General features: G+C 37.0%; 1 protein-coding gene across 1 annotated transcript; it reads left to right on the top strand.

Annotated features, from left to right (window-relative positions):
* The first annotated feature begins 5,147 nt into the window (after positions 1-5,147).
* ppme1 (protein phosphatase methylesterase 1) lies at positions 5,148-12,287 on the top strand. Its single transcript, XM_084730946.1, has 14 exons — positions 5,148-5,434; positions 6,974-7,069; positions 7,325-7,415; positions 7,566-7,623; positions 8,130-8,181; positions 8,333-8,487; positions 8,673-8,763; positions 9,479-9,544; positions 9,642-9,768; positions 9,864-9,993; positions 10,186-10,230; positions 10,336-10,400; positions 11,541-11,608; positions 11,836-12,287. Exons 1-14 carry the CDS (start codon positions 5,349-5,351, stop codon positions 11,837-11,839), a joined length of 1,134 nt encoding a protein of 377 aa, XP_084587072.1. The 5' UTR covers positions 5,148-5,348; the 3' UTR covers positions 11,840-12,287.
* Positions 12,288-14,986: the final 2,699 nt, after the last annotated feature.

The following is a 14,986-nucleotide window of genomic DNA, read 5'->3' as shown; positions in this document are numbered from 1 at the left end:
GATCAAGGCAGCACATTTCTCAGAGCTTTCAAACAAATTTATATTGACAATTGTCAATAGCCAGAGTGGTCTGCAGGGGCTGAGGAGCCGTTTTCTATTTTAGGCATATAGTATAAACACTCAAGTCAGGACCGTACAGTGTGAATTGTAAAAAATAAAATTATGAGCTTTGGCTTCACATTGTAGGCAATTTACTTGTTACAGTGTGAGCTGAGATTAAACCATAACATTTCTAAAATTGTTCAGTGTATGTCCAGCTTTACTGACCTGTGATTGGCCAAAGTCTCTCATCACAGGCAAATTTTTCTAAAGCCTAAAAACAAAGCCACTTGAATTACATTATAATTAAAGTTTATTATGAAACTTTTTCCCAATGGCGCTTAAAATAAACTGTCTACCCCAACTTTAATCCAGCAGAAGAGGGGAGCTGCTTTCCCCACCTGCTTTCTTAGCCCAGTGCTAAAAACAGGTTCCTGTGAGAACACTGTGTGAATAACCTTTGCGCACACAGACTGACCAGTAAACAACTCGCCAGTCCGGCTTCAGCCAGCCTGCAGTGACCTCCCGACAGCCCCTGCAAATGAAACTGAGCAGCAGACTCCCATCATCGCTGAGCTCTCCTGCACTTTGAATACCACGAATCTTGAGTCAGTGCTGTGAAACATCTAATCTCCATTACGCTATAAATAAAGTTAGCCGCTGCGTCACATAAAGGTTAGTGGAGCACATATATGACCCGTCATGTCTTCATTCACAGAACCATTTGCATGGGAACTTCTGTCTTAACTTTAATTTGCTAATTATTGGGTGAGGGATGAAGGAGAAGAACTGAACCAGCAGGGCCGTCGGTTGAATTGTTGTTTTTTGATTTCTTTAACTTTTCTTCTCAGTGATCCAAATCCAAAACATTTGTATCATATACAAGCTTTAGGGTCTTTAATAAACCTCATCAAAAGCTATTAGAATTAATTCTAATGTGCAGTATTTAATAGCACGCCAGGAACAGCTCAGCTGTTTGCTAATTATTCATACTTAGAGTGGCTACAAGTTTTTATATCAGCTTTGAATAACGGAAACAGAAATAAAAATGTATGGATGGTTGGTAAGAGATAAACAGTCTATACTGGAATACACTATTAAGTCAGTGAATACAAAAATATACAAGACAATTGGGTCTAAATCATCATGAATATGTTATCATGAAAATAATTCACCTGACAGAAGACCAGTAATGATATCAAACGTCTGTCCGTTCGCCCATCCGCGCCCATCCACCCCAACAACACCTGGACAGCATTTCTTCAAATTTAGATGACGACTTGGACTCAAAGATGATCTGATTAGAATTTGGAGGTCAAGTTCACTGTGACCTCACAAAACATGTTTTTAGTCATAAGTTTTAAAAAAAAAAATCATACCCTAATTCTGATGAAATATCACACACATATCTAACAGGTTAAAATGATGGGAAGATGACATTTTATATCCAAAAGGTCAAAGGTCAACGTCACTGTGACATAGTGTTCTGCAAAAGCACTAGAAGCTCTTTATCAGTTCATCAGTCCTCTGTAATTTTGCCAAAACAAACATCTTTCACCCTTCTCTTCTCTTCTCTTCTCTTCTCTTCTCTTCTCTTCTCTTCTCTTCTCTTCTCTTTGAACTGAACTGAACTGAATTGAACTGAACTAAATCAAAAAAGAGACAAATATGTCAACCAAATTTGAATTAATTTAAGGAGCAAATATCCCATCATTTTGTCGGACTACCATGACTCAAATCAAAGACAAAGTACCTTCAAGCACCAGTGGATACAATGTTTTTCCAGGCAATCATTGGGGATGGTCATGGTCTGTCTTCTTTGCGGTCCATGACGTACACATGCCACATGTTCCACATGTTCAAATACATTGTTTGTGTTGGCCACAGCTGGAAAGTCCATCTACTCAAATGGTTGGACAGAAAACGTTCTTTGGCAAATTGGTGGATTTCGAGCTGAAGTGACTATTTTTTTATAATGTGTATCTTGATACCAACATTGGACACTAAGGTTCAATTAAGAGGACATTTATGACTTAAAGAGGTGAGGATTTTGCTCAAGCTTGAATGATATTGTCCAAAACAACAACAGCTGTTATTTTTTCCTCTTCAGAAATAAATCAATAATTTGATTCATGTCAGTTTAAATGACTGACAGCCTGCTGAGAGGGTGTAACATTTAAGTTCTGACCATTGTCCAGCCCCGACGTTGTGTCTGTGCTGATTCAAGAGGACGATTAACACATCCCAATAATCGATGATGGCTTCTATGTTCCAGTGTTTAAGGTAAAATTGTGTGTGACCAATCATGTTTATTGAATTTCCCCTTGTTCTGTCCTCTGGTGTGCCTCTCACAATCAAATTATCGAGTCTGCAACTATAGATGACCAGCTGTCATAGCACACTCTTGAACTCTTTATGTAACTGTGGTCACTGTGGTCTCAAATACCTCCCATTGAATAACAGTGCCTCGGTTTACAGGACTGAAGCTTCAACTTTACTCTTCAGAAAACAGCAGTCTGAAGTTCAACCCCCTGCAAGGCAACTTTAAGTGTGGAGCCTTTATATTTTGAGAATTTACTGAAAATCTGAAAGTCTGTTAACTACACCAGCAATTGAAAGATTAACATTACAGAATTTATTACCTGTAAGACAAAAAAAAAGTGTTTTATATGATACAGTGTCCATGTGGCAAAACAATGTAGATGCAATATACTATTGCCATAAGAGCATATTACTGAACACTGGAGCTTCATTAAGATGAATGATGCCCTGTTGCAAGATATTTCAATGAAAAGCAACGTTACGTTTCAGTTCTGTGTTGTTTATGTGCACAGAATAAATCAGTCCAGCCAAAGAGGTGGTAATGTAATTTTTTCAGGAAAAGAAATGTCTGTTTCAAAAGTTTATTTCTAGGGGGTATGAATGAGGATTTTTCAATTAATGAGTTTTTACAGAGGCTCCTAAATATCCCTATTTTTTTTTTTTTTTTTTTTTTTTCTTTCATCATGTGGTTTTGTATTGAGTTTTTAATAATTGATTTCTTCCAGTTCTTTTGTTTTTGTCATATATATTGTCTTATAATGTAACTTGCTACACTTTCTGTTCTTTATGCAACACTTTCTTGAAGTTTCGTGCCACCCTGAATAGACACATTTTGGGTTAAGGCCTCTCCTGTACAAACTTGGTACCACCCCTTGGATGAACTTCTCTAGTTTAAAGACCAAATATGGTGTCACCCATGTGCCTAAATGGGTACTCCATGTGCCTCTCTGCCCCTCTGTTATAAATTTGTCTCCAAGTGCAAACGCTGAGATAACCCTGATGACATCACAATGACATCACCAGTGTCAGTTTTTTCAGCCTGGACGACAAAACTCCTCCAGAGCCACGAAAGACATCGTACAACTGATTTCACAGCCTGCATAAACTGAACATCATGCATAAAATATGCGGAGTGGCCCTTTAAGTCTCACTTACATGGGTAAAGAGTGCACTGCTGCCACCTTGTGATGAAGACTTCTATGCTCAAGGATATAACGTTTTCCTAAAATATGCTGTTGTGTATTTTTTTTTTTTTTTTTTTTTTTTTTTTTTTAGTTCTTTATATTAACGTGGGATATAAATGTGGAATTTATTTTGATGTGAGTTTTCATTTCTCAAAAAAATTCTGTCTTCACACAGTTTGTGTGATCAGAACACATCCTACGATCAGCTAAGCAGCCATTATTTGGTTTAATTACTTATTATTGAGAATTGGGACAAAATTTTGAGGGCTGTTTTGATTTCTAATCTGCAATTATGATGGGAACATATATTTTAAAAGATCAAACCTGCTGTTAAACCTTGTTAGGCCAGTTTAATAGATATTATTTTTTATTATTATTATTATTTAAATCAAATGTAGGCATCAGCTCCATCAGATGAACAATCTGACAGACTTGATGTCTTACAGAGTAGACACAATGTTAAACATGCAATTTTAAAGCACAATTCTTATTTATCTTTGATTATGAAGGGCTAAAGAGTTGAGATGGTATGGTAGAGACACATCTGATAGCAATATTATTTAATAAATTTGTTGAAAAATAGAGCGTTTAGTGTGTGAACAACCAGGAAGTGAGATAGGGGCCCTTAGGGTATTTCTAACCTTCATTTTGCCTGATTAAATCTTGTTTTTGTATAAATCTGGGACACAACTTCAATATTTTCATTAAGAATAAGCTTTTTGCTAAAAGCACCACATTTGGAAGATGTGTTGATAGATACATCAGGAACAAATCTGGATGTTGGACCATGTCAAACCCACCCCTCGGTGGGTGTAACAGATTGGTCGAACCTTCCTGTTCCATTGGACCCACATGCAGTAATGTACATAATCTAGATCCTAGTATCCCTATAAGAATTAAATAAAATTCTCACTCACAATTATACGAACCTTTACAACATAACTGGACATGCCATTATAAATGTATTAGTCCTATATAGTGCAGCTAGTTGATTGGCTACCAGTGAAAGCTTTTGCTGGTTTTGAATGCTAGTTCAGTATTTCATTTGGTTCTTAGCCTTGAAATTCCCTCATGCTGTTCTTTAGGTGTATCGCCTTCACCTGAAAACTTAATGCGTCCAACCATAACAACATAAAGGCATAAAAGTAACAAAAATAATTCTGAATCACAGAGATCTTTCAGCACATAGTCAAGAATGTGCACAACAAAACTGGGCTGATCGGTCAGGTAGTATTTGAGATTAGCTGTGGACTAGGTCTAGTGATCACTCACACACTCACACACACACACACACACACACACACACACACACACACACACACACACATAATTTAATAATTATGACTAAATTTAGTCTTTTTCTCTGGAAATACAGATTACTTGAGGTTTTTTGAAATGCCAATGGTTCAAATAAAATTCAATATAAAACACCTGAGAGGTAAACAGTCACGCTTTGAACTGCTGGAATTGTTCGTGTTGAGCAACAATCTATGGTTGTAAACCACTGATGTATTATAGGTGAATTTGTAATCAGTAGGTGGCAGTACTATGATGCGAAACCACAAGGAAATAAAGTCGAAGAAGAAGAAGCCACCAAAATCAGCAGTAGCAGCAGCAGCAGAAGAAGAAGAATAGTGTTAGCTGTTAGCTTGTCAGACAAACGTAGTAAAGGTTAGCGTTAGCTGAAATTTATCCAATGTCCGTCTAGCGCGACTGCAGGTGTCGAAGAAAATCATATGCTGCGAAAGAGAGTGCAGGTCATATTAACCAGTTCCTGACAGAGACCGAGCTACTTTCGACAACATGGAGAAACAGTTACATTTAAACCTGTTAGCCTCCAGACCTCCTATGGCTGGTGGCTTTCAGTCCGGCTCCAAAATGAAAATGGGGTGAGTTAGCTAGCATCTTTATAGCAAGCTGTCAACTCTGGAGGCTGTATGTCGTTACATTTTATAACATAAACCATCACATCACACTCTCCCTGCTTCGTTTCACTCTTATATTTACAGTTTGTTAAAGGGCAGGACAGTTATGACTGTGTTAGCTAGTTAAGCTAGCTGTTGCTACCACAGCACCAAACGCGTAGTTTGGAATATAAACCAGACTTTATCTGTGTTTAAGGTTAAACTCGGTTTAATATGCCACTAAGCATTAATCATCAACTCACATCAGCTAACAAGAGCTTTCAGAGTAAGAGTAAATTTTCATGACACAACATAAGCAGTGTCTGAATATATTAATCTCAGTGTTGAATTAGGTAATGTTACTGTCCAGAGACAGGTTAGATTTTATAATGACCTGCAGGGTTTGGATCACCTTCAGACAGTCTGCGTGGTGAAGATTAGGGCTGGCTATTTCTTCTTTAGTTGTTTAGTTGTATGGTTGTTTATACAACATATCCATGTCTCACATACCATGACAGTGTTGTAGCTTTGTGGTTTGAATGAAACAGTTTTCAAACAGACACAAAAACCATAAAACATTTCCCCCAAGTCCCCAGTCGGTGGTTTCTGGTCAGATGAATAACTACTAATAACACCACTAGAAAGAGTATTGTACACATATGGCTATTTTTAGTTTGAGGTAAAGACATAATGATTCGAGAAGGAATGACACCAAATGAATCACAACAGTGAAATTATGGCATGTGGTTTTTATTCTTGTTGAACAACTAGACTTTCACATAGGGGTGCACAATTTATATTAGGGCTGACAATGGGAAATTTATATTATTACTTATTCCAATCAGAGTTTATGCTAGACTTGTTAATGGCCAATATGGCTGTTAATTTTCCACCAGACATATATTTTGACTAAGCATTTGTCAAGTTTTTCTTTGTGCTTTCCTTATCCGGACACAAAAGGGATGTGATCATTCAAGTCACTGTTAAATTCAGCTGTATGCAGAATGTGGAGCAAACTTCAGCATTGAATAGAAGTAATTACCGTAGATTTTATTTAAGATATGCTTTTTATTTTAGATATTTCTGATGGTCTATTTGGCATTTTTCCCACCAGACATTTTGGTAATTTATATTCTCATCTACTGGAGAACTACACGTATTACTTGTAGCGATTGTGTCAAAGCATTTAATTTTAATTCTTAGACAAAAAGGTTTATATAAGTCAAAGTATATTTGTGAAGTTTTTTGATGAACTTTAGTATAAAGAATAAGTCAACATTTTAGTGAGAACTGTTCTTTGTTTTTGTTGTCAGTGTTGTCAGTAAGAGCTATGGAATATTAAATCATCCATCTTTCCTCACTACATTTGAGCCTTTCTTACTTTCAGATGCAGATTATATGAACTTCTTTTTAAAATACAAAAATTTGAAATGATCTCTTATCTTATTGTTATCTGGGGTGTTTAATAATCCTGCTGAAATACAGGAGTGGCTTTTGCTTGTCTTTTTTTTTTTTTTTTTACAGACCTGGACGGAAGAGAGATTTCTCCCCCCTGCCCTGGAGTCAGTACTTTGAGACAATGGAAGATGTTGAGGTGGAAAATGAAAATGGCAAAGATATATCCTTGACTGCTGCCAGGAGAAAGTTCAGCATGAATTATTGAAACTGTGTTGTGGCATTTACCCAGAGCATTTAAATCTTAGCTAGGTCAAATTTATCTACGTCTTTATGTAGGTCTACTTTCTACCTTCAACTTGATATAGAATATTTGGAGATAATTAGTTTATTCAATTAATCTTGTCTTTTGAGCTACATTCACTTACTTTGAAACTCTGGCACACCTCTGGTGTGCATTTCCTTGACTAACTTGAACATTTTCAGAATTTACTGCAGTGGTTCCCACGGTCCTGTACTCCTCCTGCTTCATGGAGGAGGTCACTCTGCGCTCTCCTGGGCTGTGTTCACTGTGAGCATAATAAATATTACAGAAACAGTGCAACCTCTATCTGAAAAACTATATGTTCAAATATACATCAACATAGTGTGGGGTCTGTTTTTTCAACATGATTGCTGCACAGTGTTTGTTTTAAATGGTTTCTGTATGTTTCTTTTGCAGAATGTCATATACAACAGGATCAACTGCAGGGTGGTGGCGATGGATCTTCGAGCTCATGGTAAATATAGGTAGTCACAGGACGCAAAATTAGTAACATGTAGGGCTGAGTATCTGTGCTTGTAACCTTTACATTATCCAACAAAATAACCCAGAACCAAGTAGTATCAAACCTTTTTGCTCACAACCAATCACCACGAACGCTCTTTGGTTTCAATGCAACGTCTGTTTGGCCCATTACCACCGCAGTAGAATCAAAGGATCAAAAGAAGTAATCTATTGGGATCAGCTTCACTTTTAAGGGAGCTGGTATTGGTACTGGTATCATGATTTAGGAAATGTGGTGATTTGTCAATTTGGTTAGGTAGTATTATCAATCGCTTTTAAATATTGCTTTCCTCAAGTTGCAACTTCTGTACCAATGTAGCTTGATCATCTTTGATTAGAAGCCATCTCTGTCCACATCATGTGATCAGGGGACAACTTCTACTTTGACAGGTTATTCTGTGCATGTTTGTGAGCTTAGCTGAAGCACAGGGAAATGTTTTTCTCTCTCATCACCTGCAGGAGACACCAAAGTGAAAAATCCTGATGATCTCTCTGCAGACACGATGGCCAAGTAAGTGCGTAGTTAATGCACATGCTTGATTTTGTGAATCCCACTTTTAAACTGATCCTGCAGGCTTGCAGGACATTTAATAGTTAATTTCTGATTGTATACTCAGAAACACTGACTTATCATAGGTTATCCTTGCTTTTTCTTTCAAAAGAGACATTGGCAAAGTCGTGGAGGCACTCTTTGGAGAGAACCCACCTCCAATCATGATCATTGGACACAGCATGGGCGGAGCCATCGCAGTTCACACAGCTGCTGCCAATCATATACCATCGCTGCTTGGCCTCTGTGTCATTGATGTTGTAGAAGGTAAGAGCCAGTGTTTCCCCAAATAGGAGCCTCATAGAAAAAATATTTAGTAGTTTACATTGGTTAGTTGATTTTACTACTACTTAAAATTGGTGGATTTATGTGATATTCATAATCACAAGTAATGATGAGCTCAGTCTAGTATTACTGGGTTTATTAATGGCAGTTTTGTTAATTGCATTCAGGTACAGCAATGGATGCTTTGAACAGTATGCAGAATTTCCTCAGAAGTCGGCCAAAGACGTTTAAATCTCTGGAGAATGCCATTGAGTGGAGGTAAACATAAAGTAGTGATACTGCCACATCTTGGAGCAACTCTTAGTTACCTATTTTTTCCACCTAATTGCAGAGACCATGAAGTCTGTCCTGTAGTGGAATTAACATATTATTATGCCTTTTATTATGTCATGATGGCCACTGACAGATGCAAACAAAAAATACTTTCCAAAATGTGCATATTCAGTGGGCAAAATGGGAAAATTACTGCTGCCAGGTTTCTTTCATTAGTGCCAGTTACTTTTTGCTTTCCACAAATTTGTTGCAATGATCAGGATGATGGCTCTTATAAGTGTTTAGGGAATGCAATTTGACTTCTCCTTACATGACTGACACCGAGCGATCATCACAAATAGCAACTTCGATATCTGTTTCAACCACTTCAGAATGCTTCCACACTGCTGATGTGTTAATGTTGTGACATATAATGAAAGCATCATCTCAGCCTGTTGTATTGAGGCGATACCGAGCCTTTATAGGACAATATTATCCCTGAATTTGGATAACATATGCAAACACTGATATAAACATTTACTGAAACCAATAGGAGCCTTGTTGAAAGTATTTATTTTGGGCAACCTAACAGCTTATAAAGGACATGTTTTGATTGTCCAGTTTTCATGGCCTCTTTTGTAAGAGCATGGATTGTCATCCAGCTGGTTAAAAAAATTTTGTGCACAAGTGTTTGAAACTTTTCTTTTCCTTTTTTATTCAGTGTTAAGAGTGGCCAGATAAGAAACATGGAGTCAGCACGAGTGTCAATGGGAGGCCAGGTGAAAAAGTATGTCTGCTCTGTTTCTCATCTGTACACTAAGTCCCACGTGGATTTGCAAGTTTCATGTACTGCATGTTGATTTGTTCTGTTCTGACTTTCACAGATGTGAGGAATCCACCAGCAGTCCAGGTGTGTCTAATAGCATTGGTGAAGGTATTATAGAGGAAGAAGAGGATGAAGAAGCAGAAGAGGAATCCAATAAGAAGAGGATGAAGGAAGACGATCAGGAGGTTCCATCTCTCTTTCTTTTTGTCTTTCTGTTGAAACATGTCTGTGTTTGTGAGTGGTTGAAAAGTACCTAAAACATTTGATTTCCTCCATACAGATAAAAAAGGAAAGCATCTTCACCTGGCGAGTGGAACTGTCAAAGACAGAGAAATACTGGGAGGGCTGGTTTAGAGGCCTGTCTGCCCTCTTTCTCACCTGCCCTGTTCCAAAACTGCTTCTGCTTGCAGGTTAGATCTCTCACAGTGAACTAACATTATGGTTTGGTACGTCATACACGTAAAAGGATCATGAGAGGCAGATTTGATGGATTTTTAGGTCATGTCCCACAAGTTTGAATGAATACAAATGATTCAAGTTTTGTTCCAAGCGAGTTTGCCTTTGACTGCACAATTTCACCCCTGACTTAATCCATTGTACAGGAGTGGACAGGCTTGACAAAGACCTTACTATTGGACAGATGCAAGGTAAGCAGCACAAATTGAGATTGTAGGCTTAGTTTCCATTTTTTTTCGCCACATTTGATTGTTTCACAAACCCCAAAACATCCATGATGTCACATTTGTCCACAGGAAAGTTTCAGATGCAGGTCCTCCCTCAGTGTGGTCATGCTGTCCATGAGGATGCACCCGAAAAAGTAAGGGCTTTATACTTAAAAGTACACTGAGATCTGTATGTTCTGTCCTATCACATTGTCTGAAATACTATATGATGCTTTTTGATATGCCAGACCTAATGCAAGAGAAGCTTTAGGACAGTTCACCCCAAAATCAAAAGTGCATATTATTCCTCTGTCCTGTGGTGATATTTATATAGATAGAAAATTTTGGTATGAGTTGCAGAGTTTGGAGATACTGGCTGTAGAGATGTCTGCCTTCTCTCCAAGATAAGGTAACTAAATGGCACTCGGCTTCTGGTAGGTGGGGTTTCATGGGGTCAGGTGCAGGGGTCATTTTTCAGCTTGTGAAGGGGGGGCATGCCAGAAAAAGTTTGGGAACCACTGGATTGAAAAACGGATTAATCTGTCCTATTTATTACGGATAATATTCAATCAGTAATATTCAGTTTACTTTGATTTACCAGTAAGTAAAGTCATTTCCACATATCCTTCATTATTCAACAGTCTGAGCCCTAAATACACTCATTGACCGTTATGTTTAAATCTGCGGTATCAAGTTTAATTCAATGTGCAGCTGTCACAAACAGCAGGCATTGAGTGTGCGTTAAGTTGATTAATAATTCCTCTTATGGCCGGGTTAACATAGAAAGATGATAACCGCCATATTTCTGACCGGGTTTTTAGGTTTTTTCAGGGCAGCTTATGCAAAGAAAGCCTGGCTGTGTTGAGCTTCCTTGGTAGTACAGCCCTCTTGTTGTGAGCAGTTTCATGGACGAACTTTCTTTTTGGCAAACTGCACAAACCAACCATACCAGCATGCAGAAGGAAGCGAGCATCTACTTATAGACAGGAGGTTACAGCTCCACTGACACCTCTACGGCCAATATCTCTAAAACTCAACATCTCACATCAAAACTATGTAGATGGATAAATAGCACTACAAATAAGAGAAAAATTGTTTTTGATTTTAGGGTGAACTGTCCTTTTAACTCAAACCAAATTATAAGATCATACATATAGATATTGTCGTTTGTAGTGGCACTTCTTGATTCAGTTTTGCACGTCTGGTTTTGTGTGTTTGTTCAATTGTTTCTGTTTGATCCTGATTCAGTTTGTTGCTATTTTCTTAACTCAAAGTCTTCTGTCATCTGTTGCTAGGTAGCAGATGCTCTAGCAACATTTATGGTTCGGCACAAATTCACTGAGTTTAAGGAGGGATACCTGTGGTAAGTTATCAGCCTACCAATGAATGCATTCATGAAACAAGATTTCTCAGATTTTGATGTAGGAATTGATTATATGTGGCATAATAATGATTTTATAGTGTTTTGTGTATAATTATAGTAGTATGAAATGTGTAAAAAAAAACAAAAAACAAAGGCACTAATTGTAATAATGGAAATGCAACAGCAGAAAACACATTGTCTGATTTTGTGTAATAATCTTTCCACAGCTAATTTCCAGATTTCAGTCTATATATAGCCAGCAGCCATAGAAGAAATGTTTCAAGATTCATCCACATCCTCATACAATTTAACAGCAAATTAAGGAAAATATAAAAATTATTATTATTATTATTATTATTATTATTATTATTATTATTATTATTATTATTGTTTTGGTTTTGTTATGTAGATAACTTTGCCTTTCTGCTTTGCCTTATTTTTGTTTTAAACACTGGGATTTGATTGTATTTTTCCTTTATATAATTTTTTTAAATCTCTGAAATGTAATGCTCCTCTTGTTTAATGCTTTATTTTGAGTGACTGCATCATTGTTAATATGTGTTTTATCATGTTTGAATTCAAACAATGATTAAAGGTGGATGCTGTAAAAAAACAAAACAAAAAAACAAGTCACCCATGCTTGTATATTTGGTATGTGTATTAAAAGACATCATGGTCATTTTGAATGTGATAGTTTATTTAACATGTCATCATGTAGCAAGATAGATGTGACTGGTGTTAAGAGTGATGAACAAATACTTGATGAAATGAAATACTAGTTTTCTATTATTTCTTTACAATCTGACTTATGCTGCTATTAAACTTTTCAGCACACAGATACTATAACACACATTGCACCTCCATATCATCAGAAATATGATGTTGAGATGTAATAATATGATGATTGAGACAGCAGTGAAGCCCAGTTTACAAGGCAACGTGTATCCTGCATAAGTTCTTTTTTCAAGAAAAGTCAGATTTGATTTAGTCAAACAGATCAACTGGGCCTTTAGTCTTTTTCACAGGCCCATTTTATGGTGTAGGTGTTTGTTTTACACAAAATCTGTAAAACAATTCTGATATCCACTCCATATTAGAATTCCTCTTCTTGAACAACGTACACAAGACTTGACAGTGGCTGCTGTTTGTTCTGCATCAGTGACTCAGGCTAAGAAGCTCAAAAACAATTTGCCAGGTGATGGAAAAACTCACTACATGATAACTAATGTTATGAATGTAATCTTTCCTTAATCTAAAGTTAAACAGTTAAGTTAGTGTTAGATAGTAACCTTATTTGAACATTTTGGATCAGTTATTGTGTAACATAATTATACATTCAGCTTTGCTACAGCGCTAATTTCATAGAAGCATACGGATTTTAAAAAAGGCCCCACTCGTGTTGCCAGGGTCTGTGTCAATTAAATAATCAAAATTTGTTAGAACTTGTTCTAATCTCATTTATATTACAGTTGAAGATAAAGATAGCTGATATTGCCTGTTTAATAAAGACAGATAATTGAACATTTAGTAACCACCGCTCAGCTTTAAATAATGAAAACCTGCACCTGACTCTGCTACTTTTTTTTTACATTAAGAGTTCTAATGTCAACATCTGAAGAAATTTTTTTTCCATAATTTAAATAATTGTAGCATTTAAATAGGGCTGAGTGATGTGCAAAAAAGTCTGCAAAGATCATTTTGACAGATAATGCAATTGCAATATGAGTCACAATTTTAGTAGAAATGGTAAATTTTGCAATTAATTTTTGTTGATAAATATGAAAGCGATGATGTGATTTGTGCCGGGGTCCCAAACAAGCATGTTCCCTGACGTCTGGATAAAATGATTTGTAGGTCGGGGCATCTCTGTAGCAGTAATGTGACACATTTTTCCTTTAAGTTCCTGCAATCTGGATGTTATATATTACAAATATTTTGATTAATTGTTCAGCTCTGCTTTTAACGTTAGCAACAACAGTTGTAATAATCACTTCTTTTAAAAGTTCCAACTTCAGTGCATCAGAAACCAGATGAACAAGTTCTGTTATCCTGCAGCTGACGAACAAAACTTCACGATGCAGCAGAAACAGAAGTGGAAACAAGGTCGTAGTTTTCTAAACTTTCTGACAACAGTGACATGTTTTTCTTCCTGGTTTACTCCAGGGAATCAAATGCAGGTTTTAATTGTCTCTCTGTGGCCCAACACACTGAGACAAATATTGCAATGATGTGCAATGTCAATTTTTGAATTATTAATGTGTTATTAATGATTGTCCTCCCAAGAATTAAAGTCACTGAGCTCATTATGAGACATGAGTCTGTAAACAATGCTGACATGAGAGATGTTCTATGGTTACATCATTTTGGGTCTAACAAAAAAAAATATATCCTTACATTTTCCACTAAATGAGAAGGTTCAGCATTTACTGGCCTGGACAACACATTTCAATAATAATGTAATCCACCTGTGACACAATGTCAATGATGAAATTCTGTATTTTTTCATGTAGTAACTGTATTTGTACCATTTTCTTACACTGAGTTATTGTGTGTGTATGTGGCCAGATGCACAGATTCATTGTTGAAAGTGAGTAGCCTGTCTTTTTCTTGCATCAAATTAAAATAAATCTGCAATAATAAAACTTCAACAGTCTGTCAATCACAACCCATGAAGATAGACGAGCTGTTCACTGAGCTGTGGTGCTGAAAAACGGTGCAGACATGGTGACGAAAAGAGTGAGAGGTGCTGCTCAGAGCAGACGAGAGCTATTCTAATTCTAGTATTGAAAGAAGAGTCAGAAACAGATGCCATTTTATTAGAACCGTACAACCTTCATGAGGTTTTGTCATACAGAAATGTTTTGCACTATTAGCTTAAATGTTGAGTGTCAATAGGATCAAATAACATAATCATGACTCCAGAGACATCCAGGAACTGATGAAATTAGGAAGTAAAATACGGACAGTCTCAAGCCCTGCTTGAGGCTTTCTTGACATCATGGATTGCAAAAAACTGACATTAACATCCATGGTGCCCAGAAGATGAAACTGATCATTATGGTGATAGTCTGACTCTAACAAACGCAGATGTCTCAGCAACAACAGGCTGTCACAAATGACATAGCGAGGAATATTATCGTCAGGTTGCAGCAACAAATCCCTCATAACATGAATTCACATTCGAGAGTTCAGTGGTGTAAAAACCACAGGCACTGGTCTCTACTGGTCTAGAGTTGTGGAAAAAAGGGATTTGGAAAATGTGAAAAAAAAAGGTCAGATGAGTCATACTTCATCATATTCTCAGCAAGTGGGTGAGTGCATGTTTGACGTACAACAAGAGGCCTGACTGGCCGACCACTACAGTGAGAGGATCTGTTA

This window comes from Lutjanus erythropterus, chromosome 11 (genome assembly GCF_056507025.1).
Source record: "Lutjanus erythropterus isolate fLutEry1 chromosome 11, fLutEry1.hap2, whole genome shotgun sequence".
NCBI classification, from domain to species: Eukaryota; Metazoa; Chordata; class Actinopteri; order Lutjaniformes; family Lutjanidae; genus Lutjanus; species Lutjanus erythropterus.
Note: the sequence above shows the minus strand (reverse complement) of the source record. Positions and strands in the feature narration are given on the sequence as shown.